Source organism: Canis aureus, chromosome 25 (assembly GCF_053574225.1).
Source record: "Canis aureus isolate CA01 chromosome 25, VMU_Caureus_v.1.0, whole genome shotgun sequence".
Classification (NCBI taxonomy): domain Eukaryota; kingdom Metazoa; phylum Chordata; class Mammalia; order Carnivora; family Canidae; genus Canis; species Canis aureus.
The window spans coordinates 36,609,311-36,635,840 of NC_135635.1; the positions used below are offsets into that span (position 1 = coordinate 36,609,311).

Here is a 26,530-nt window from a genome sequence, read left to right on the forward strand (position 1 = left end):
GCACTGTTAAATAGAATTGCACACACCTAACAACAGGTATAATCTGATGTATCTTCTAAATATGACCACCATTTTGGCCTAAACTATTCCCTCCCTCACTTCCTTCTCTCCCCCACTAATCCAGTAGACAAGTACAGACATGTGTAATGCTTAAAGGTGGTTGAACAAATTCATATCCAAAAGTTATTTACAGAAGAAAAGCTTTCCTTTGAATTTCAACACAATGTGTACAGAATGTGCTAATTTAACCACTTTGTCATACACTGGCAACCTCTTTAACATCTAGAGACTAGATGTTGCAAAACTAGGACTCATTTGTCCATTATATACACTATATACACAGCAAAATAAAATGCACAGACCATACAAAAAATGGTTTTGTCTGAAAATGTCCAACTATGAACACACAAGCATATTACCTTTTGCAATTCTTTCCCTTCCACCTCCTCCAAACCACTGAATATACATGATAGCCTATACTGCTCAGAGGTGGTTTAACAGTTCCACTCCCAAGAGTTATTTCCTATGAATTTTAGCAAAAAGATATTTACAGAGAGATATTTTACTACCTCTACATTTAACATACGTTGGGCACTTCTAAACATCTAGACAGACTAGATGTTTTAAATAAGGACTTAATGTGTCCACTATATACATAGCAGTCTTGAATAAACTGCACACGTGTAACAGTTATAATCTGAAAGTGTCTTCAAAATAAGAACATTCTAGCCTAAGACTAACTCTTCCCTTCTTTCTCCACCAGCCCAGTGGGCTATAATGCTCCAATTTTCAGAAGACAATCTTCCTAAGAATTTTAACACAAAATGTACAAAACATATTAGTTTACTATTTTTGTCATACACTGGCAACCTCTTTAACATCTAGAAAAGACTAGATGTTGAAAATTAGGATTCATTTGTCCAGTATATACACTATACACACAGCTAAGTAAAACAAAATGCAGGAACATAAAGGACAATGGTTAATCTTCCCTCGCCATAAACACACCGGCAAAGCTCTTTGCACTTCCTTCTCCTCCCTCTTCCTTTGAACCAGTGCACAAACACAATGCATACTATTCAAAGAGGTGGTTTGGCCATTCATCGCAAATTAAACAGCATTTCCTATGAATGTCAACGAAGATATTTACAAAATGTATTTTTACTACCTCTATTTTTAACATGTATCAGGCACTTCAGAACATCTAGAAAGACTAGATATTTGACAAAGGTACTTAGCATTGTCAACTATATACACAGTAGTTGAGGAATAAGATGCACACACAAAACAATGGTTATAATGTGAAAATGTCTTCTCTAAGTATGACCAGTCTGGCACAGAACCTTCTTTTCTTCCTCCTCAAGGTCGTCTACTTCATGTCCTCTTACCCACTGCACAAACGTGAACGTGTGTTGCTCCTGATGTCGCTTCTAGAAGTGATCTAACAATTCCATTTCAAAAAGTCATTTCCAAAAGACATTTCTATGATTTAAAAACAAAAACAAAACAAAAAACCAAACAGGCATTTACAAGACGTATGATTTTCTAACTCTACTTTATCATATGTCGGCAGCCTCTTTACATCTAGAAGGCCTAGATGTGGCAAAAGTTTTCTTTTGAAAAGGTTGGGGGGTAAGTTGAGAGCAGCTTTTTCAAATTATATACACAGGCCTTCTACAAACGGCCAGGAAATCTTCCCAAAGGGTGGTCTTCCTACTGGCCAAACGCGGTTCGTAATTCTCCCATTTCGATCTTCCGACAGCAATGTCTGTAGAACGAAGACCAACCGCCTTTGGCCCATCAACTGTTCCACCCGTCGCCGACCGGGGCGGGGAGCGGGGGGCGGGGAGCGGGGGGCGGGGAGGAGCTTCGCTCACCTTCCGGCCGTTAGGGCCTCTGTCCACTGTTGGCCGTAGGTGACGTTTCATCCACCTGGGACGGAGTGGTCATCCCGGGGCCCGGGTCTGTGGGGCGCCAAAGCCCGAGGGCAGGGCGGCCGAGCTTACGTCCGCGCGGAGACCCGCCTTCTCAGGCCCTCGGAGGCCCCAAGGGCCGGCCCGGCGTTTGAGCGGCCGCCATATTGTTCTCACCCCGCCACGCCCGACGTCCAAAGGCTCCGGCCGGGCTGGCTGGGCGGGGGCTTCGCGTAGGCTCCGCAGAGCTGGGCCGGGAGAGTGGGCAGCCGGCGAGGTCCCGCTCCGAGACGCCGCAGCCCTGGGCGCCGGGGTGGGGGTGGGGGTGGGGAGAGGCTCACAACTGCTGCAAAGTGTGGGCCTGGCCGGGGGGTGGGCAGCTGCGGCGAGGGCGCTGGGTGTCTGCAGGTCCGAGCTCCTGACCTCTCCTTGGGCCCCCCAGTTCACGCCCCGCCTCAGGCCCGAGGGCCTGGAGGGCCCGGGACCGACCGCCCTGCGCTTCTCACCTCGCTTTCTGCCGGACTCCTTTATATTCTTAAACATCTACTGAATTCCTCCACTCCACAGCCTCTGGTAAAGAACATTCTACTCTTTACAAGGTCAATGTTTTAGATTCTACATGCGACACCATACGGATTTGTCTCTCTCTGACTTTTGGCACTTAATATGATGCCTTCAAGGGTCATCCCTTTGTCACAAATGGCAAGATTTCCTTTTTCTCATGACTGAATAATATTTCAATGTGTATATATATATCTTTGTGTGGTGGGGCATGTATCTGTATACGTTTGACATATCCTTTATATATCTAACGCCTGATACTTAGGTTCTTTTCATAAATTGGCTATTGTGAATAATGTTGCAATGAGCATGAGTGTGCAGATACGTTTGAGGTGTTAAGTTCCTCTAAATATATACATAAGAATGACATTACTGATTTATATGGTAGTTTTTACTTTTTTTTTTTTAATTTATTTATGATAGTCACACAGAGAGAGAGAGAGAGGCAGAGACATAGGCAGAGGGAGAAGCAGGCTCCATGCACCGGGAGCCCGATGTGGGATTCAATCCCGGGTCTCCAGGATCGCACCCTGGGCCAAAGGCAGGCGCCAAACCGCTGCGCCACCCAGGGATCCCGGTAGTTTTTACTTTTAATGTCTTAAAAGCTGCCATACTATTTCCATTGTGGCAGCACTGATTTACAGTTCTCCAAAGGATTTCATTTTCTTCAAATCCTCACCAATATCAAGCATCTCTTGTCTTTCTGGAGAAAAAAAAGCCTTTTTTTTTTTTTTTTTTTGAAAATACCATTCTAACAGGCATGAGGTGATATTTCCTTTTTTGATTTCCATTTCCATGATAATTAGTGATTTTGAACACTTTTCATGTACCTATTGGCCATTTGTATGTCTTCAGAAAAATGTCTACTCAGGTCCTTTGATCATCTTTTATATTGGGTTATTTTCTTTCTTTATATTGCATTATATGAATTCTTTATATATTTTGGATTATAGTCCCTCATCCTATGTATAGTTTACAAATATTTTCTCCTTTTCTGTACATTATTCTTTCAACTATGGATTCCTTCCTTTTATGGGCAGAAAATCTTCAGTTTAATGCACTCTTACTTTTTAAATTAGTTGTTGTTCCTTGTAGTTTTGGTGACTTCTACATGAAATCATTGCCTATGCCAATGTCAAGGATATTTTTTCCCTTTTGCCTCTACCAGTGATTTTATATTTTCATATATTTTTATGTTACTTATTTTTGTCTTTTTCTCTAAGCTCGAAGAATTCCCTTTAGCATTTCTGTAGAGCAGGTCTAATGGTTAAAATTTCTTTTAACATGCCGTTTAATAGACCACCACTGGAGTCATTCTGCTGCTCTCCTTGACTGCCATTTGGGTTAGAGCTAGAATTTTGACACTCCATACCACGGATGCTGGGGAAGTCTTCTTCATTTCTGAATGACAGCCTAGTTGAGTGAGATACTCTAAGTTGACAGATCAAGGGATATATCATCCCACTCTACCCTGTTTTTCCATGGGAAGAAGTTCTTGCTGAGAGAATCTTTTTTGGTGTCTGCTATGGCATGTTGATATCAGAGCCCTTAAAGCAGTATTAGAATTGTCACTCAGGATCAGGCGCAGATGGAGCTACCATAGTCACTGCATGTTGGTGCACAGGTTGACTTGTTGTGGCTGTGGCACTTGTGTCTAAGGTAGAGACATCTGCAGGTATTCCCTACAAACTGTACTTGAATCTCAGGGACTCAATACTGTGACTCCAGCTGGCTGGAGGAATGTAACAGTGACATGGACTCTGGGATGAAAAGGTTCAATGGGAGCTTAGGCCCAGGAGGAGGGTATAGTAGTAGTAGCATAGTTTGAGGATACCAAGTCCAAGTTTCAATCTGTCCCAAGTAGCAGTCACAAGATAGCAGCAGCATGATTCAGTGGGAGTTTGTTAAAGCCATGTGTCAGGACTCAGGGAGGTAGGCACAGAGGTCTACCAGCACAGCCTCTAATGACAGTTCTTCAAGCTGTGACCTGGGAGCTGAAAATATGTCTTGAGATGCAGCAGTAGTATATGAGCAATGAGGATTTAGAGCCCTGCTATGAAACCACAGATTGGGCTCAAGGCAGTGGGAGCTTGATGGGTCAGAACTTGGAGCTTCCACAGGTGTAAGAAAGGGTCCAGATAGCAGTAACCTACTTTTAAAAATGGCAGTAAGAATCCAGGCCTGGGATGGGGATGGGATTTAGAACAACAGGAGCACCTTTTACAATAAAAACCCAAAATTATAACATGGAACCCAGTGGCTGGGGCTCAGGGTAGCAGCAGCATGCATCACTAGTGATAGTGATATGGCTATCATAGCATATCTTAGGACTTGGGGCAAGTGTCAGGGTAGCAGAGGCTGCTCCAGTATTGGTGAGACAAAGACCATCTTGGGACTGGGGTGGGCAAAAACCATAAGCAGCTCTAGTCTTACATATGATGAGGTACTGTGGTGCCCAGTCCCTAAAAGCAGTAATTGGGGCCCCTGAAAGCAAGTCTCCCCTTAGCAGTAGCTCCAGCCTCTGGGAGTAGATGTTGGGTGGAGCACTCTGGGATGTTCCAACAAGCAGGATCAGCATTGGTGGGGCATCTCTGTGACAAAAGCTACAGATGTCCACAAAGATGAAGCTTGCTGGATTCTCCTGCTCTCCTCTGCATGTGGTCACTCCCTCTGAGGGGATTCCTCCAAGTGTCAGGTGGCTCTCAACTGGGGGATTTTGTTTTACATGCAAAATGCTTGCTTTCCTTTCAATGGCACCATCCTGGACTTTTGCACTCCACCAGGTTTTTTCTGCTTCTTTGTTGTCTAGAGCTTTTCCTGAGCCATTTTTAGTTTGAATTTGTTTAGTGATTGTTCTTACTGGGTTTTGTGAGGCAAATAAGCATTGGGACCTCCTAGCCCTCCATCTTCACACATATTAACTGATCACCATATTTTTCAATTAATTCTGTCTAAATTCTCACAAATATTTTCAGTTAGCTCTAAGAAAGCTAATTTCTTCCCCTTAATTATTACATGTATGCCTCAACTTTTCAAAAATTTTCCTATGTCACTGCTTTTCTTTTATGTCACTGCTTTTATGAAATACCTATGTTAGTACCAGTTTTTGATGAACAACAGAAATCTGAAGGGGATTGTTGCTTTTAGGGCCCAAAGCAAAAAAGAGAGAACTGTGTTCAGTGCTAGTTTTGCTGTTATAGAGGCAGTCCACACTGTAAGCAGCAAGAATGGCCTCATCAAGTTTCTTCCTCAAAACTATACTTAGCATCTCAGTATCAATCATAACTTTGAACAGTGTTTTTGAGGATCTGTGTTTTATTTCAATTTATTTTGCACATCCATTAGCATGATGTGTCTTAGGTATCAGAATAGCCTAAGAGAGGTTATTTTTTGGATCAGCGAATGCTCAACAATTTTTCCATATAAATTAATAGTAATCACTTCCTCAATTTACATCATTTCAGCATAGGAAAAAGTTTCATTGGAACCTTCTGCTTTCAGATAGATTGGGGAAACCTGCACTTCACGGTTTTGTACTGAATCCATCTAGCATTGGTTTCTGAACACCAATTATTCATGTCTTTTCCTACACTGCATTCATGATTCCAAATCAGTGACTTGAAAGGAAGCATTCATGTTGACTTTGCACACAAAAACTAACAGATGCTAAAAATAAGGTATAGATACAACTATATAGTGATACAGTGATGCCTTTAAATAATCTTAACTTTTAAGGAAATTATGAGTCAAAAATACAAAGATTTTAAATTTGCTAACATACTCACCATTTCTGCTGATTTATTCCTTCTTGTGTATTTGTGTTACTACCTAGCATCATTTATATTTAGCTTGAAGAACATTTTTGGAGAGAGGTCTATTAATTTGCTTCAACGTGATGGAACTGGAGGGTATTATGCTGAGTGAAGTAAGCCAGTCGGAGAAGGACAAACATTATATGTTCTCATTCCTTTGGGGAATATAAATAATAGTGTAAGGGAATATAAGGGAAGGGGGAAGAAATGTGTGGGAAATATCAGAAAGGGAGACAGAACGTAAAGACTGCTAACTCTGGGAAACGAACTAGGGGTGTTGGAAGGGGAGGAGGGCGGGGGGTGGGAGTGAATGGGTGACGGGCACTGGGGGTTATTCTGTATGTTAGTAAATTGAACACCAATAAAAAAAAATTCTCTTAAGTTTTGTGCTCCTTATGGGGTCTTTATGTACCTTCTTTTATTTATTTTTAAGATTTTTTTCACTTCTTCAAAGGCAGGGGGAGTTGCAGAAAAAGAGGGAGAAAAATTCTCAAGCACACTTCCCACTGAGCACAGAGTCTAGCACTGGACTGGATCGCAGGACCCTGAGATCCTGACATGAGCCAAAATCGAGAGTAAGATACTCAACCTACTGAGCCACCCAGGTGCAACTATGCACTTTCTTTTTTGAGAGACTATTTTGCAGGTACCTGGGTGGCTCAGTCAGTTAAGTGTCTGCCTTTGGCTCAGGCCATGATCCCAGCATCCTGGGATCCATTCCCATGTTGGGCTCCCTGCTCAGTGGAGAGCCTACTTCTTCCTCTCCTTCTGCTGCTCACCCTACTTGTTCTCTCTCTTTCTATCAAATAAATAAAATCTTAAAAAAAATAAATGAAAGGCTGTTTTGCTAAATTTGTAATTCTTGTTTGACAAAGGTTTTTGTTTTTTTTGGGGGGGAGGGGAGGATTTTTGTGTAGAAACAAAGCTGATCTGTTTCTTGTTGTTGTTATTGTTGTTTCAGTACTTGAATTTGACCTTCCCTGTCTCTTATTGTTCATTGTTTCTGGTAAGAACTCATCTAATAATCCTACTGTTATTTTTTCCTAAATATAATGACTAGTTTTTCACTTGCTTCTGTCAAGATCACCTTTTTGGGTTTGTTTGCCTTTTATTTTTTGAGTTGTGGCAAAAAAAAGTCCATATATCATAATTTACCACATTTCAGTGTTAAAAAATTAGACTTTTATTAGATCAGTTTTAGGTTCACAGGAAGACTCGACAAAGTGTAGAGATTTCCTATATTCTCCTACTGTCTCTGTGTCTGTGCACACATAGTAGATAGATTCTCATTTTCAATTACTTTAAGTTTTACTCTTGATTTTTTTTACTCGCACTTTATGAGAAATATGTAATGACATGTATCAACCTTTATGGAATTATAGAGAGTGGTTTCACTGCCTAAAAACATCCTCTGTGCTCCATCTAGCCATCCTTTCTTCCCTGCCAAATCCTATCAACCACTGATCTTTTTTGAGACCGTAGTTTTGTTATTTCCAGACTGTATTATAGTGGGAATCGTATACATTATCTCACATCTTATATTTACAATCAGGCATCTTAACTGACTTTAAGCATACAGTTTAGGAGTGCTAACTATGTTCACATTGTTGCATAAACAGATTTCTAGAACTTTAACCGTGTAAACCTGGAACTCTATACTCATTGAATAATAATTTCCCTTCTGTACTTTCCCCTTATCCTTAGTAATCACCATTCTTCTTTCTGTTTCTGATTTTGAATACCTTACATACTTCGTATAAGTGGAATCATATACTGTTTTGTGTAGGTGTGTATGTGACTGGATTATGTCACTTAGCCTAAAGTCTTGCAGTTTCATCCATATTGTAGCATGGAATAGGATTTCCTTCTTTTAAAGGCTGAATAATAATATATCCTTATGTATATTTTCTTAATCAACTGATCCCTCACTGGACATCTGTGCTGCTTCTACCACTTGGCTCTTGTGAATAATGCAGCAGTGAGCATGGATGTACAGATATCTCTTTGAAATCTTACTTTCAATTCTTTTATGTATTTTCCTTTATATAGGATTGCTGATTCATATGGTAATTCTATTTTAATTTCTTGAAGCAGCTCCATACTCTTCTTCATAATGGCTGACCAATTTATATTCCCAACAAGAGTGCACAACAGTCCTCTTTTTCTACCTCCTCACCAACACGTTTTTGATAAAATCCAACCTAAACAATATGAGGAGATATCTCTTTGGTTTTGATTTGCATTTCTCTGATCATTAGTGATATTGGGAATCTTTTCATAAATTTCTTGACTATTTGTATATTTTCTTTGGAAAAAGTGTCTATTCAATTCTTTTACCCATTTTTAATTGGGTTATTTGGGTTTTGTTTTTATTAATGATTTATGGGATTCCTTATAAATTTTGGATATGAATCTCTTGTTTGATGTATGATTTCCAAGTGTTGTTTTTTTTTTCCCCCTCACTTTGCCTTTTCATTCTGTTGATCATGCCCCTTGTTGCACAGAAATGTCTTAGTTTGATGTAGCCCATTTGTGTATAATGGATTTTTTCCTTTGAGGTCTTTCCTTTTGGTAGCATGCTCAGGAAATCATTTCCAAATTTGATGTTACTTCTCTTCATGTTCTCTTAAAGGAATTTTATAGTTTTACATCTTATGTTTAAGTCTTTAGTCCATTTTGAATTAACTTCTGTATATGGTGACAATATAAGCATCCAGCTTCATTCTTTTGCATGCGGATAGTCAGTTTCCCATCACCATTTGTGAAAAATCCTATTTTTTTCCCATTTGAATGGCTTTGGTACTCATATCAAAAATTGATTAGACTGAATATATATGGATTGTGTATCTGGGTGTAATTTGAAGTTATTGGTTCCACAGAAGATTTAGGGCCTGGAGCTTTCTGTTCCTTTGTCTTGCTGATTGTATTCCCCCTCCAGTCTGAACTAGCATTCAGGTCAGGTATGGATTCTGTGGTAGATACAATTGTTTAATATTGCTGAAGGTGGAAGATCTATTGCTTATTTCGTGACTTTCACACTGACTTAAGTCACCTATTCCCTCAAAAGCATTTCTTGTCCGTGTTTACAAGTGTTTTTGGTCATTTCATTTTACATCAGTCTTGAGAGTTGGATTTGTATGTGCTTACTTATCCTATCAGTAGTTTGCTAGCCCTCTGGTGTCCATAAATATTTTTAAATGATATTTAATAAGCTTTTCCTTCATCATGACTTTAGATTGTTGTTCTGTTTTTTTATCTGCCTCTGCTGTGGGTTTGTAGTTAAACTTATGCTGGATTCCCTGAAACTGTTTCTAAGATCTCTAAACTGTTAATTTTTCTCTCTCTTCTTTCTCATCCTATGGGATGAATAATTTCTCAATTTCATCAACCTTTTCTACTGCATCTCAAATTTTCTGTAGAGCCAATAATTGAAGTTTTCATTTCAAGTATGAATTTATAAACTCAGAATTTTCTGTGGTTTATTCATATAGTTTTATTTCTCTATTGATATTTCCTACTTGTTATTGCTGCCACCATATGTTCGTTTAACTATCTGAACATTGTTTTCTTTATAATTTACATATATTTATAAACATTACTTTAAAATACTTTTTTCCCTAATAAATCTAACATCTTCTCTCAGTAGAAATTTCTATTGACCTACACTTTCTCTTAGTATGGAAGATATTTTCCAACTTTTCTTCATTTTTCCTAAATTTTTAAAAAGTTTTATTTATTTTAGAGAGAGAAAGCTTACCCACATATGTGCATGTAAATGAGGAGGGGCAGAGGGAGAGGAAGAGACAGAATGCAGGCAGACTTCATGAGTCTGAGTGTGGAGCCTGATATGGGGTTCAACCCTGAGATCATGACCTGAGCCAAAATCAAGAGTTGGCTGTTTAACCAAATAAGCCACCCAAGTGCCCCATTTCCTAATTTTTTCAGTAGACATTTTTGATAATATAGTTCAGTGAACATGTATTCTCTTTCCTTTTTCCTAGATTTGTTATTTTTATAGTTGCATAGACTTTACTGCAGAATATTCTCCTCTAAAGTGGGCCTCCTGATACCTTTGTTCAGTTTTTCCAAATTCGTATTGTTTATTTTTATTTTTAACCTATATTCCTAGGGATTGCCCTTGTGATTTTGTAGCTTGGATCTCAACTGCTAAATTTTTAGAAGACTGTATTCAAATACTGCAAGTCAGTAAGACTTTCTCCCTCTTCCCTGTGATGTGTGTGCATGTGTGTGTGTGTGTGTGTGTGTGTATGTGAGGTTGGGAAGGGAGTACTCATAACTAGCACTTCTCAAGTCTTCTTCAGCTTTTACTTTCTATTCAGTTCATCTTGGTCTCCTCTCCCTGTGCACATATTTTTCCATCAGCTAACAGTATGTAGAGAGCTAATGTCATCTCTTCAGTCACACTTTTCCTACAATACCTTCCCATTATACCTACGGGAGTCAGAGTCCTTGACACCAAACCACAACCTCTGACTAGAAAAGTATGGTTTTCCTCATTTGTACCAAGCAAAATCAGCACTTCGAGCTGAAAAATCAGTGTGCTATTTTGTCCCCTTCCCCACTGCTAATCAAGTCTGCCCTTGTGGCACCAGCACCATTCTTTTTCACACCTTCTCCAAATTGAATAAGCTACAGTTCTTGATCACTGAGCTAGGGTGAGTGGTGGGAGGTGTGAGAGTTGTCCTAGATAATAAGATGACAAATGTTCTTCTTCTCACTTGAAATATCTAGGACTGTTTCCAATATAAATATTTCATAAAATATTGTTAACCTTTGATAAATTTTCAGAATTCTGAAATTGTTGTCTTTGTAAATTTGTCATCTTCACTTACTCCTACTCATAAACTTTTAGAATGTGTCCAGTATGAAACATTGTATTATAATTTGAAAGATTCTATAGAGTAAGAAAGAATTAACTTTGTTACTAGAAAATTCAAATGAGTATAAGAACTTTTGTTTGATTTCTAATAAAATTTGTTTTCTCATAGTAGTTCTTGAAGTTTTTCACTAATACTTCATGGATTAGAGTCCCCCAAAGAAGAAATAATAGTTCATCTGTGTGGCCAAAAGAATCAACATTTCTTTCCAAAGTGTAAGTTTCTTGAGAATTTTTGTATTTTGTGCCTTAAAAGAATTAATCTTACAAAGAAAAACAGCAATATGTGAACAATTATATAAACACAATTGTTGAAATGTTTTCTAAATGAATTGTATGAGAAATATTCAGACTTAGATATATTACTATTAGTTGTAATAAATTGTTACTTCATCAAAATATTATGGTATATATTGGTAGGACTAATGAGATAATTCTCTGTATTTCAGGTTTACAGCATCATCAAAGAGTGACCATACTTGTCCATATCTCAATTTTAACTTGAAGAAACATTTACCTTCATTATGCTCAATAATTAGAACATACATTTGTAAGCACCAGGCATTTTAGTTACTTAATTTTGGTATAATGTTATCTCACCATCTATAAAGAACATATTTTTAATTTCTTCAAAAGCCATACAATTATTTTTTCAGAATATTTTTCAGGTATAACTTTTCTTTTTTTTTTTAAGATTTTATTTATTTATTTATTCATGAGAGACACACACAGAGAGAGAGGCAGAGACACAGGTAGAGGGAGAAGCAGGCTCCATGGAGGGAGCCTGATGTGGTACTCGATCCCGGGTCTCCAGGATCAGGCCCTGGGCTGAAGGCGGATCTAAACTACTGAGCCACCTGGGCTGCCCCCAGGTATAATTTTTCAGAGCAATTTTATGTTCACAAAAATTTAAGAAGAAGGTACAGAGTTTTCCTCAATAGCTTCTGTCTGCACACCTACCTCTCCCCTGTTATTAATGTCATCCACTAGAATGGTTCATTCATTACCGAAAATGAACCTACATCAATGCATCATGAACACCCAAAGTCCAATTTGTACATAAGGTTTCACCCTCGGTGTTCTCAAACTATTTTTCATTATTTATTAGTATCAATGTAAAAAATGTATACTGAGGTACATATTATGCATTTCTTAAGCCTTTGCTATTTATTAAAATTAATTATATATGAATTAGAAATCATAACATTATTGTAAATTTCTCAATTAAGTGAATATCTATTCATATTTCCAAATTAATTGATTTTTTTTCTAACCCTTAAAGGGTCTGCAAATGAGGGTCGAACAGCCCATGGTGGCAGGATTACCGGTCAGAATGGAGTCATGAGACAGAAACCAGGGGAAGCTTTATTGTGAGTTTGTAAGAGAAAATGTACTAAGAGCAAAGTCTACTAAGATTTAAAAAAATTATAAGGATACCTTAGGGGTAAAGGAGAGTACCCAAAGGACTGATCACTGGGAAGCCAGGTTTACCCTCTGAAGATGGGATTCAGATATCATTGAAGACAACGTGCCTACACACAGCTTCAAGGCAGACATGTTCATGGGATTGACCTGGGACAGTGCAGCTCCATAGTCCACAGGCTGAAATTGGTGAGGATGGATCTCAGGCTGTGACTGACAAGCAGGAAGAATGCCTGCCAGATTGTTAGGGGGGCACAGAGTAGAGGGCAGGAAGGATGACTGACTTTGGCCACAAAAACTTACTGGAGGCTGAATACATAGGACTTCCTGCATGCATGCAGCTGGGAACCAAGCCATAGTGGCCAAACTCCATGAAAACATCATGGAACCAGAAGAAGGGCCCTTTCTGCTGCAATGTGTCTTCATTGCCTCTTACTGACAAAACTCAACTTCATGTGAGCTGACAGGGGAAAGAATTGTAAAGCACCTACCTCTATTTTCTGAGACTAGGGCAGTAAGGGATTCATTTGGAGCTAGGAGTGCTCAATTGTTAACAGACACTCAGATCATGCAACCACCACAGGGTGGCTATATGAGTTTTTCACATCTGCCCCACTTTCTCAGAGAATGGAACCAAAGTGTACCTTCAGGATCTGTTTTACTGCAGCACCATCAAAGATTAGGTTCATTATTTGGTAGAGATTGGTCTTTCATTGGATAAAACCAGTGTCCTTTCATACTTTTTCCTGTGTCTTGTTTCCCTCTCTTGGATTTCAGATATATTGGAAGAGATTTTCTTTTTTTTAGTTCTCCACATCACCACCTCTGTTGTTCTTTACTGCTATGCTAAAAAATACTTTGATTCAAAAAATAAAATGTTAAATAAGAAAGAAAATGAGAGAAATAATAGTATAAAGATATTGGTGTAGAGCAAACAGCTAATTATTACCAGAATTCAGGACAAACTTTAGTACTTTGATAATGATTCAGAGATATATCTACCCTTATTCAATTATAAGAGGGCAAGAGATTCCTGGATTATTATTTGCAAAATAAATTCATATTTTATATATATTTATCTCTTTGAATATAGACATATTCTTTATATTCTCTGTACTTATTCCTTATACTCATATTGGGAAATTATATGACTATTCAAAAATAAATTTCATATAATATGTAAATGGAGCTATAACTAATTGCTAAAGTTGTGTTTGCATTGACATTTTAAAATAAGCATTTCTTCCTCATTCATCTGTGGCTTGGTTGGATTTTACTTGATCAAGGCTAAGCATGTACTTGACTCCAGACTACAGATTCAGCCCAGATGTTTTTTATGTATTTTATTCCTAGAGGAGCAGGCTACCTGGTATACAATCTTTTATGGCAGAGATTAGCAGCAAGCAGAAACTGCTTTTTAATGCCTAGACTCTGAACTCACAAACTATCACGTTTCCACTTATACTATATTGTGAAAACAAGACAAGTGGCCAAACTTATTATTGACTGCCTGCAAACTATATCTTTTCAAGGTGCTCAGATGGAAGAAATGTAGACTCACTGAAAAATAACCTAATGTATCATAATAACTCTAGGAATATTTTTCTCACTGTATTTCAAGAGATAGATTAGTCTGCAAAAGAAAAATAGTGGGAAATAGACGAAAAAAATAATACTGTCTAACTTCCCACCTAGTTTTTTGTGTCTTTTGTATAGTGGTAAACATCATCTTATAGATGGTTTCACCAGAGTCTTTGATCAATTTACAAAAGGAGAATAAGCAGTATGGTATAAAGTTTAAAGGCACTGGCAATGAAACCAAGTCACTTCAACATATTTTCTAAATGCATACTCTTAGCCCTGTGGCTCAATTTTTATTTTATTTTATTTATTTATTCATGAGAGACACACACAGAGAGAGGCAGAGACACATGCAGGAGAAGCAGGCTCTATGCAGAGAGCCTGACATAGGACTCGATCCCGGGTCTCCAGGATCAGGCCCTGAGCTGAAGGTGGCACTGAGCCACCCGGGCTGCCCTGTGACTCAATTATATAACTGCTCTGGCTCAGTTTCCTGTCCTGGAAAACATGATAGAAATAATATCTTATTCCAGAGTTACTTGAAGATTATTTGAAAATTACCTTCTTGGCATACAGATATTTACTAGATCTCAGTCATTTTGACCAAAGAACTTGACATTTCTACACCAATCACCTATGGCATGATGACCCTAATTGTAGCCACCTCATAGGGCTGATCTGAGGAATCAATAATATGTCTAAAGTTCCTGAAAATAAATCCTAACCACATTGTATTCTTACTATATGTGATCTCTTCATATTTTGCTTTCCAAAAGTTTATTAAAAGCTGTTTTCCAAGAAAACCCATGTTCTACAACTGTCTTCTTCCTTTCACCCAATGAGATAACCAGATATCAGAAATATAATCTGACTGAACCACATTGACCATCAAAGATGTTTGCATTTATTTTTTTAAGATTTTATTTATTTATTTGTGTGTGTGTGTGTGTGTGTGTGTGTGTGTGTGTGAGAAAGAGAGAGAGAGAGCATGAGCTGGGGAGAAGATCAAATAGAGAGGGAGAAGTAGGGAGCCTGATGTGGGACTGGATTCCAGCACCTTGGGGTCATGACCAGAGCTGAAATCAGATGCTTAACTGATGGAGCCATTCAAGTGCCCTTAAAGATGTTTGCATTTAAAAAGTCATTTGAGAAATTTAATACACCTCATATATGGACAGTAAAGTAACTCATTCTGGATATGTATTTCCTTTTTTGAAATCAAGTTGTAATTACTCTTCTTTCTCTTCTTGGTTAAGAACCCCAGTCTCCTCATCCAATGTGTTACGTGGACATATATAAATGCTGTCTCTTTTGGGTTTGAAGAATTTGAAAGGGATTGTCAAGATATGACAGGATAGCCTGTTGATTCTCAGATTTGGGGAACCTACCATGTCCAAGGAGAAGAAGATACTGAAATGTCTTCTTCCTTCCAGTTGGAGAATCACATCCACACATATGCATCTCTTACCACTGAAAATGGGGAAAGTTAAGAGAGAATTTGCTTAATACATTCTAATGTGGAACACCTCCCAATTTTCTCCCAAAGTATTTTTTCTAAACACATTCACAAAAAGGTGCCTAAGTCTTATATGTACTCCTGAGAAACCATATGAATTATTTGGTAAAATGACCTTGGGTTAGGAGATCCACCAAAAGCACTGAAGAGATATATATATGTAGGGAACAATATTAGGAGGGTGTTAATCAAGAGTGAATCCAGAATAGAAAGATCAATGCAGAAGTCAGGGATACAAAGATCAAAATGGTAGTTTTCTCTGTCTAACTTTCTGAGATTATACATTAGGTACTGAACATAAACAGCTTGTTATTTTGGGTCCTCAGTACTAAATTTAGAAGGTGTTGCCCTTTTAAAATTTACTTTTGTTGCAGCAGAGCAGAAAAAGTATTCTTTGCAGGCAGCCAGTTCCAAGGAGAATGCAAGAAGAACCGGGTTGTGTCTGTCTAATATGTACCAAATTTGTTAATCTTAAAATTTTGTTTCCTGGTAATAAATAAGTGTATAGTTGGGGATAAAAATCAGAGATTTGCACTAAAAACTGTTGCTCTACAATACATTTTATGAGGTTTTTCCCTTAAATACAATCACTGTTTTTTTGTGGGTCCTCCTAAGGCAACATGCAAAAATTTAGCTTGCATATACCCAAATGTATGGATTTGATAAGAATAATCCAGTCTAAGAGGGGAATAAAAATAATTTGTTCAATAGATCAATGTGATAACATCAAAGTTATGAAACACGTGTAATTAAGATCTTACAAGAAGAGGGAAACGTTTTGTAGAAAATTATTTGAACAAGTAATGGCCAGAACTATTTCAAATTTGTTGAAAAACAAGTGAAATCCAGGAAGGTCTGCAAAACCCAAATAAGATCAATATATATTAAATCAAAAGGGGGTACATTGAAGCCATGCTTTTGAAAGAGGTAAGAACATTTTGAGAGCAATGAAGGAATAACAACACTTCATATGCCCAGAAATTCATTAGAAATAATGAAATTTATAATTTAATAGTACATTCACCTCAAGAAAGAAAACCTGCAGACCCAGAACTTGATGTCGTTGATAGTCTTCCAGAATGAAAGTACATGAAGCCGTGTTCCAACAAGGACTTGGAACCACCATCACCAGAGGTCTGCCGTGCAACAAAAAGTGATAAAAGAAAGTAATTTGTCAGGCTTATGGATAACATAGTACCAGACAGAAAACTGGGTATTTGGGAAGGTGAGAAGGACATGAAAAGTCATGAATATATGAAAAAATGTGAAAGACAATCTTTTGTTAATTTCTTTGCAATATGCAAGACCATTGAAAGCAAAATTTGTAACAGTGACTTCCAGGGTTTATAATGCCTGTAGGATGTAATGCATGCAACTACATTGCCATAATGATTGGGAGATGTGATCAATATTTTTTTAGTGTTGTTATTCACTTCTGATGCTATCCCAGCTTCCAAGTAGAATGTTTCTGCAGGAAAGTTTATATCATGAACTCAGTTTCTTTAACACACAGTAGGTTTACCCAGGTTTCTTTTTTGTTGTACTCCACTTTGGTAATTTTAGTAATTTTCTAAGAATTTTCTATTTCAAAGAGTTGTCAAAGTTTATTTATAATATGGCTTTCTTACCTTTTAATATCTATGAGAACAATAATATATTCCCAAGTTTAATCTAGATTAAAAAAAACTTTTCTTTATTATTTTGTTGACAGTCTTATCCATTTTAGTAAGTCTTTTCAAGAATACCTTTGTCCTTTAAGATCCTCTCTACTGCACTTTTGTTCTTTGTCATGATTTTGTACTATTTATTGTTTCTTTTATTTACTTTGGACTTAATATCACCTAATTTTTGCTTTCATGGTTTTAGTGTCTTGTCACATATGCTCAGATTTCTGCTGTTGCTCTTTTTTTGTAATATATGCACTTAAGGCAATATTTCTCAATAAAAATATTATTGTTTTTTTGTAATTCATATAAAAATTTTAGACATTCATTGTGATTATATATTTGGCTCATATGTAAGTTAAAATCATACAAGATTCTCAAATTGTTGGCTACTAACTTCTATTTTAGGTTAACTGTAGTTAGAGAATTTTCTAGGAAGCTGGATATGGTTTACATTTGTGTTAAACATGGCTAATATGAACACAGTACCAATATTAAGCTTATATTTATGTTTAATTACTAGAAATTAATTGTAAATATTCATATACATGTGCTCAATTGCCAAGGTTGGCTAGTGGCTAATGCAGTGACATCACAGTTCTATATGTTTTATATTAATATACTTGAAAATATGAGTATAGTGTATTTTTGGAGAATTTTAAAGTGAACTTAAAACTATGAGTATTCTATACTACTATATAGTGTATGTATGTCTGTGCATATATGTATTTATGAATTGTCTAGTTCAAGTCCTTCTATAGTTTACTGATATATCTACTTGTTTGATAAGCAAGGAGGTAGAGTTGTTTGAATCTCCAGTTATGATTGTTTCCTTCCTTTTATTTCAAATTTAGGTTCAACTTGAATTACTAAGTACATATGGGTTTTATGAAACACTGGATTTGGATACTCAGCCTTTTATAGCAAAATGTGCTTCATCATTTCCAACAATGATTTTTGCCTCGTATTGTGATAGTACATTAACTAGAGAATTTTTCTCTTGGCCGGTGATGCATGATGCTTTCAATCTTTATACTTTCATTGTTCTGTTTGCTTCTGTTGAAGGAGCATCTCATTAAATCTGCAAACAGTTATTTAAATATAAAAATTGTTGGAACTGAAATTAAAATTATTCTATTTATATTAACATTTTAAATTATCATTTGTCTTATTGATATATTTTATCTCCATGTGCAAGTATATAGATATAATTTGTTATTAAGTATAATATACTTATCCTTTAATTAGGGGTAAACACTACCATGTCTTTGAACCCCGTTTTTTCTTTATTTTATCTTTACAATACATATTTTAACTTTCCTCTGTAAGAAATTGTTAATTTAATATGCTGTAAATATCCTTTTACTGTACCCTATATTTTACAGCATATGGTCTTTACTCATTAAAGTCTAACAAATTAGTACCTTTATCTCTTCTCAAACAGTGACAAGACCTAACCAGCCTCACTTCTGTTTACTGAATATGCTGTATTTGTTCACTTGAATATTAATACAAATACAGACTTATAATTTGAAACATTATCATCAATATTTTATCCACTTTGTAAGCATTTTGATATATTCACATAACTTATTTTCACCAACTTTTCTTTCCTTTAAGCATATGCAAGATTTCACCTAGAACACATTTCATCATTAGAATATCTTTAAATATTTTCTTCAGCTAGAGTCAGTTGGTCACTAAATTACTCCATTTAAAAATAGTCGTTGGGGGCACCTGAGTGGCACAGTTGGTTGACTCTTGATTTTGGTTGGGGTCATGATCCAAAGCAAAGTTGTCACCGTTTGCATATAACACAGTTATCTAAATAGAAAAACTTAAAGACTCCACCAAAAAAAAAAAAACCCCTACTGGAACTAATTAATAAAATAAACTAAGTTTCACAGTACAAAATGAGTATGCAGAAATCCATTATATTTCTATACACTAGGAAAAAACTAGGAGACAATGAAATTAAGAAAATAATCCCATTTATAATTTCATTTATAGAAATAAATTACTTAATAATAAATTTAACCAAGGAGGTACAAGTCCTATACTCTGAAAACTATAAGATGCTGATAAAAGAAAATCAAAGATTACAAATAGTAAATGGGAAGATATACCATAGCTGTCGACTAAAGTATTAACATTGTGAAAATATCCATATTACACAAAATGACCTATGGATTAAATGTGATCCCTATGAAAATACTAATAGCATTTTTTGCAAAACTAGAATAAATTAAGGTTGGTATGAAACTACAAAAGACTCTAAATATCCAATCTTCATTTTTTTAAGTTTTTGTTTAAATTCTAGTATCAAATATATACTGTAATATTATGTATAAGTATACAGTGTACTGATTCAATAATTCCACATAATACCCAGTGCTCACACAGCAAATGCACTCCTTAATCACTATCACCTATTTCACTCATTGCCCCACCCACATTTCCTCTGGCAAACATCATTTTGTTTTATATAGTTAAGAATTTATTTCTTGCGTTACCTCTCTTTTTTTTGTTGGTTTGTTCCCCTTATTTCTTATTCTACATGAGTGAAATCATATTATGTTTGTCTTTCTCCAATTGACTTATTTTGATGAGCATAATACTCTTCTACCTCCATTCACATTGTTGCAAATTACAAGATTTCATTCATTCTTTTGTGGCTGAATAATCTCTCTTCATAGATAGATAGATAGATAGATAGATAGAGAAGAAGATATTTCTTCTTCTTTATCTATTTCTATATACTATATATATTGCTTCTTCATTTCTCAGTTGGTGCTTGTTAGAAATTTTTCTTGCTTCTTGAGTTATACCTGTATTGCTCTATACTTCCCTCTTAGGACTGCTTTTGCTGCATCCCAAATGTTTTGGACCATTGTGTTTTCATTATAATTTCTTCCCACGTATTTTTTTTTAATTCTTCTTTCATTTCCTGGCTGTCCCACTCATTGTTTATTACAATGTTGTTTAGCCTCCATGTATTTGTGTTTTTTCCAAAAAGTTTTTGAGGTTGACCTCAAGTTTCATAGAGTTGTGTTCAGAAAAGACACATGATATGACTAAACTTTTTGTATTTTTTTAATTTTTTAAGATTTTATTTATTTATTCATGAGAAGCACAGAGAGAGAGGCAGAGACATAAGCAGATGAAGAAGCAGGCTCCCTGTGGGGAACTTGATGTGGTACTCAATCCCAGGACCCCAAGTTCAAACCCTGAGCTGAAGGCAGATGCTCAACCACTGAGCCACCCAGGCGCCCCTCTTTTTGTATTTGTTGAGACCTATTTTGTGATCTAATATGTGATCTATTCTGGAAAATGCTCCATGGTGCCCCTGAAAGAATATAGAATATGCTGTTTCATGATGGAATGTTCTGAATATATCTGTAAGTCCATCTATCCAGTGTGTTATTCAAAGCCACTGTTTCCTTGCTTTCTCTGTTTAAATAATCTGTCCATTGATGTAAATGGAGTGTTAAAATCCTTTATATTATGGTATATTATCAATAAGTTCCTTTATGTTTGTTATTGTTTTACATATTTGGGTGTGCCCATGTTGAATACACAAATATTTACAATAGTTAGTCCTTCTAATTGGATTGTCCTCTTTATGATTATATAATGCCTTCTTTGTCTCTCTTTACACTCTAGATCCTGAGGGCACAAAGAACTCCCAGCAAAATCAACAAAAGCAGGCCAACACCACAACACGTTGTAATTAATTTTGCAAAATATGATGATAATGAAAAAAATCTTAAGCACAGAAAGACAAAAGAAGTCTTTAACTTCTGATGGAAAACCCATAAGGCTAGCTGCAGATTTCTCTGCAGAAACATGATAAGCCAGAGGGCAGTGGCAAGATGTATTCAAAGTGCTGAATAAGAAAAATCCACAGCCAAGAATACTCTATCCAGCAAGGATATCATTCAGAATGGAAAGAGAGAGGTTCTCTCAGAAAAGGTTTCTCAGAAAAACAAAAACTAAAAGTTTGTGATCACTAAACCAGCCCTACAAGAAATATTAAAGAGGACTCTTAAGTGAAAAGGAGGAAACAAATGTGACAAAGACAAGAAAGAATCAGAGAAAATCCCCAGAAACAATGACAAAACAAGGAACTAAATGGTAATAAATCATTTCTGTCAAGAATTACTTTAATTTCAATGGATGAAATGCTCCAAATAAAAGATATAGGGTGTCAGGATTAATTAAGAAAACAAAATCCCTGAGAAGCCTGGGTGGCTCAGTGGTTTAGCTCTGCCTTCAGCCCAGGGAGTGATCCTGGAGACCCACATCATAGGTCTGGATCCTCCACGTAGGATCGAGTCCCACGCCGGGCTCCCCAAATGGAGCCTGCTTCTGCTTCTCCCTGTGCCTGTGTCTCTGCCTCTCTCTCTCTCCCTCTCTGACTCTCATGAATAAATAAATAAAATCTTTTAAAGAAAAAAGACAACAAAATCCACCTATATGTTCCCTAAAAGAGACTTTGTTTTTTTTAAAACTAAAGATACCTACAGATTGATGGTGAGGGAGTTGAGAAACATTTATCATGCAAATGGAGATCAAAAGAAAGCAGGAGCAGCAATACTTATATCAGACAAACCAGATTTGAATACCAAAGCAATCTTTTGAAAGAAGAAAACTGGAAGTAACATGCTCTTAGATTTCAAACATAGTAGGGAGGGGCAAGATGGGGGAAGAGTGGGGGTCCTCAACTCACTGGGCCCCACAAATTTGCCTAGATAACTTTTAAAACATCCTGAACACCTACAATTTTGACCTGAGATTTAAAGAGAGAATAGCCAAAATGCTACAGAGAGAAAACTTTTTACTTCTAACAAGGTAGGAAGGTGAAAAAATAAAAAGAATAAACTAGGGGAGGGGAACTGTGACTAGCAGAGCTAAGATAGAGTGGTGAAAGCCTTCGGGGCAGGAAAGCCCTGACCTGGAGAAGTGGGAACTTTAAAAATCCACACCTGAGCTTTCCCTGACAGAAAAATGCTTAGCAGGAAAATTGGACAGAATTGCAGGAGGGACAGTGAAGCCTCAAGATTCTTGGAGTCACTATAAGAGGAGGGGCGCTCGGGAGAAACTCACTGCAAACTAGTATCAGTAAAGGGCTAGAGTGCCACAGCCCTCTGGGGGCATCTGGGAGAAGCCAGTTGGTTAAGTGGGCCGACTCCAGAGCTGCCATTACCCTAGAGGCTGGCAATGGATGGAGGTGGCTGTACACCATTCCCTTTGGGAGAGGCGGTCCCTGGGAGCTTGGGTCTAGTGGCAAGGGGCCCCCGGATCCCAGGGCACTCAAGCGGACAAAGCCAGCGATCCTTCATTCTCTCTGGGACAGATGGAGGTGGGGAGGAAACAGGAAAGCAAGAACTCTTCTGCTTCTGGGTGTCCCACAAGCTGTGCAGATCAGTGCACCTGCACCTGCCACCAGGAGCATCTAGGTTAGTATGGACTAGGAGACTGCATTAGTTACTTGTGGGGAGCTTGACTCCAGAGTGGGAAATCTAGCTGCCGCCATTTTTGTTTTTCCTCTTTGTTTCACCTTGAGGAGGGGCCACTATATGTGAACAAAGGCCTCACAGGATAAACAGCTCACACTGAGCCCAGCACATGGAAAGGGGTGGGGCATCTCTACCCAGGGACAGACACCTGAGAATCAGCACAGCTGACCTCTCCCCCAGAAGAGCTGCTGGAAGAACAAAGGAAGAGCAAGTTTATTGACCAAGCAGCACTGGAAAGCTCCAGGACTGTGGGAAAATAGTCAATAGAACAAGATGGTTTTTTTTCTTTCTTTTTCTATTACGACTCATTTTTATATCAGACTAAAAATGTCCAATATTTATTTTTCCCAGCTTAAATACAATATTTTACCAGCTCTTCATTTTTAAGTTTTCTTTTCCTTTTTGACTTTCATATTTCTACAATTACATGTCTTAGATATTTTTCACTTCTGGATTCCCTTCAACATATTCAGTTTAATTTGGGGAGATATACAAGATATGGCTATTTGTTTTTTGTTTTTTCTGCCTCATTTTGTTTTACAATGGGGGAAGTTAGTGCCTTCTAAAACATGAACAAAATACACCCAGAACCAAGTGGAACATCGTCTTGGTTCATTCTATGAGATTATAATCTCCCTTCCCATTCTGTCCCCATCTTTTATTTTGTTTATGTTTTTGTGGTAAATGTTGGGTCTTTATATAAGTATTATTGGTTTATATAAACTTGGGATTAAGCATCTTCTAACATACAAACAAAATACACTCAGAACCAAGAGGATCACCCTCTAGGACCCCTCAGGTACACTGCAGTGTCTCTTCACTACCACTTCCTCACCACCACCATCCCCCCCCCTTTTTTCTTTGTTTTTGGTTTTTGGCTTTTTATTTTTACTACTTTGTTTTAAAATTTGCTTTCACTTTAATGGTTCTATTGTTTTATTTAGTCTGTTTTTTTTTCTTTTATTTTCTGATCTTTGATCTCTTCAGAATCATCTAGGGTGTATTTTACTTAGGTCATGGTTGATATTTTTGACTCAGCTCACTCATACAGCCCCTCTGCACTAGACAAAAGAATGAGAAGGAAGCATTCACCACAAAAGAAAGAACCAGAAACAATACTTTCTGCCACAGAGTTACAGAATATGGATTTAAATATAATGTCAGAAATTCAATTCAGAAGTACAATTACAAAGTGACTGGGCTCTGGAAAAAAAAACATAAAGGATTCTAGAGACTTTGTTACTGCAGAATTGAGATCTAATCAGGCAGAAATTAAAAATAGATTAAGTGAGATGCAATCCAAACTAAATGTTCTAACTGCTAGAGTTAATGAGGTGGAAGAGAGAGTGAGTGACCTAGAAGACAAGTTGATGGAAAGGACTGAATCAGAGGACAAAAGAGAAAAACAAGTAAGAGCCCACAAGGAAAGGCTTAGGGAAATAAATGATAGCTTGAGAAGGAAGAATATACGTCTAATTGAGATTCCAGAAGAGAGAGAGAGAAAGGACCAAAAGCATATTTAAACAAAACACAGCTGAGAACTTCCCTAATTTGGGGAGGGAAACAGACTTTCAGATCCAAGAGATAGGACCCCCCAAAATCAATAAAAACCATTCAACACCTTGACATTTAATAGTGAAACTTGCAAATTTCAAAGATAAAGAGAATAATTCTTAAAGCAGCTTGAGATAAGATATTCTTAACTTATATGGGGAGAAATATCAGAAAACAGCAGACCTCTCCACAGAGACCTGGCAGGCCAGAAAGGGCTGGCAGGATATACTCAAGGTACTAAATGAGAAGAACATGCAGTCAAGAATACTTTATCCAGCAAGGCTCTCATTCAGAATAGAAGGAGAGATAAAGAGCTTCCAGGATAGGCAGAAACTGAAAGAATATGTGACCACCAAACCGGATCTGCAAGAAATATTAAGGGGGATCCTGTAAAAGAAAGAGGGAGCCCAAAGAAACAATCTACAAAAACAGGGATTGAATAAATATACGATGACACTAAATTCATATCTTTCAATAGTTACTCTGAACATGAATGGGCTAAATGATCCAATCAAAAGACTCAGGGTATTGGCCTGGATAAAAAAGGAAGGCCCATCTATATATTGTCTACAATTCATTTTAGATCTAAGGACACCTCTAGACTGAAAATGAAGGGGTGGAGAGCTAATTGCCATTCAAATGGTCCTCAAAAGAAAGCTGTGGTAGTAATCCTCATATCATATAAATTAAAGTTTATACCAAAGACTGTAGTAAAATATGAAGAGAGACACTATGTCATACTTAAAGGGTCTATCAAACAAGAAGACCTCACAATCATGAATATTTATGTTCCTAATGTGGGAACAGTCAAGAAAATCAATCAATTAATAACCAAAGTAATGAGATACTTAGATAATAATACACTATTAGTAGGAGACTTCAACATGCCACTTTCAGCAAAGGACAGGTTTTCTAAGCAGAACATCACCAAAGAAAAAAGGGCCTTAAATGATACACTGGACCAAATAGATTTCACAGATATATACAGAACTTTCCATCCAAACGCAACTGAATACACATTCTTCTCAAGTGCACATGGACTCTCTCCATAATAGACCATATACTGGATCACAAATCAGGTTTCAAACAATACTAAAAGATTGGGATTGTCCCTTGCATATTTTCAGACCACAATGCTTTGAAACTAGAACTCAATCACAAGAAGAAATATGGAAAAAACTTAAAAACATGGAGGTTAAAGAGCATCCTACTAAAGATGAATGGGTCAACCTGGAAATTAGAGAATTAAAAAGATTCATGGAAACTAATGAAAATGAAAGTACAACTGTTCAAAATCTTTAGGATACAGCAAAAGCAGTCCTAAAAGGGAAATATATCGCAATAGAAACAACCCTCAAAAAATTGGAAAAAACTCAAGTATACAAGCTAACCTCACACCTAAAAGAATTGAAGAAAGAACAGCAAGTAAAGCCTACATCGAGGAGAAGAAGAGAGATAATAAAGATTTGAGCAGAACTCAATGACATAGAGACCAGAAGAACTGTGAAACAGATAAACAAAACCAGGAGCTAGTTCTTTGAAAGAATTAATAAGATAGATAAACCCCTAGCCAGCCTTATTAAAAAGAAAAAAGACTCAAATTAATAAAATCATGAATGAAAGAGGAGAGATCACAATCAATACCAAGGAAATACAAATGGTTTTAAAAACACATTATGAGCAGCTATATGCCAACAAATTAGGCAATCTAGAAGAAATGGATGCATTTCTGGGAAACCACAAATTACCAAAACTGGAACAGGAAGAAATAGAACACCTGAATAGGCCAATAACCAGGGAGGATATTAAAGCAGTCACCAAAAATCTCCCAAGACACAAAAGTCCAGGGCCAGATGGCTTCCAAGGGGGATTCTATCAAACGTTTAAAAAAGAAATAATATCTATTCTACTAAAGATGTTTCAAAGGATATAAAGGGAGGAAATGCTTCCAAACTCGTTTTATGAGGTCAGCATTACCTCGATTCTAAAATTAGACAAATACCCCACCAAGAAGGAGAATAATAGACCAATATCCCTGATGAACATGGATGCAAAAGTTCTCACCAAGCTGCTAGCCAACAGGGTCCAAGA

The 26,530-nt window shown here is 37.0% G+C and overlaps 1 protein-coding gene across 1 annotated transcript in view; it reads left to right on the forward strand.

Annotated features, from left to right (window-relative positions):
* The first annotated feature begins 1,764 nt into the window (after positions 1-1,764).
* LOC144297513 (uncharacterized) overlaps positions 1,765-26,530 on the forward strand; it is a 49,790-nt gene continuing 25,024 nt past the window's right edge. The window contains exons 1-6 of the mRNA XM_077871793.1: positions 1,765-1,886; positions 1,944-2,146; positions 2,356-2,486; positions 7,248-7,292; positions 11,299-11,399; positions 11,633-11,733. Coding sequence (XP_077727919.1) covers positions 1,765-1,886; positions 1,944-2,146; positions 2,356-2,486; positions 7,248-7,292; positions 11,299-11,399; positions 11,633-11,733 — 703 coding nt within the window. The remainder of the gene's footprint in view (positions 1,887-1,943; positions 2,147-2,355; positions 2,487-7,247; positions 7,293-11,298; positions 11,400-11,632; positions 11,734-26,530) is intronic.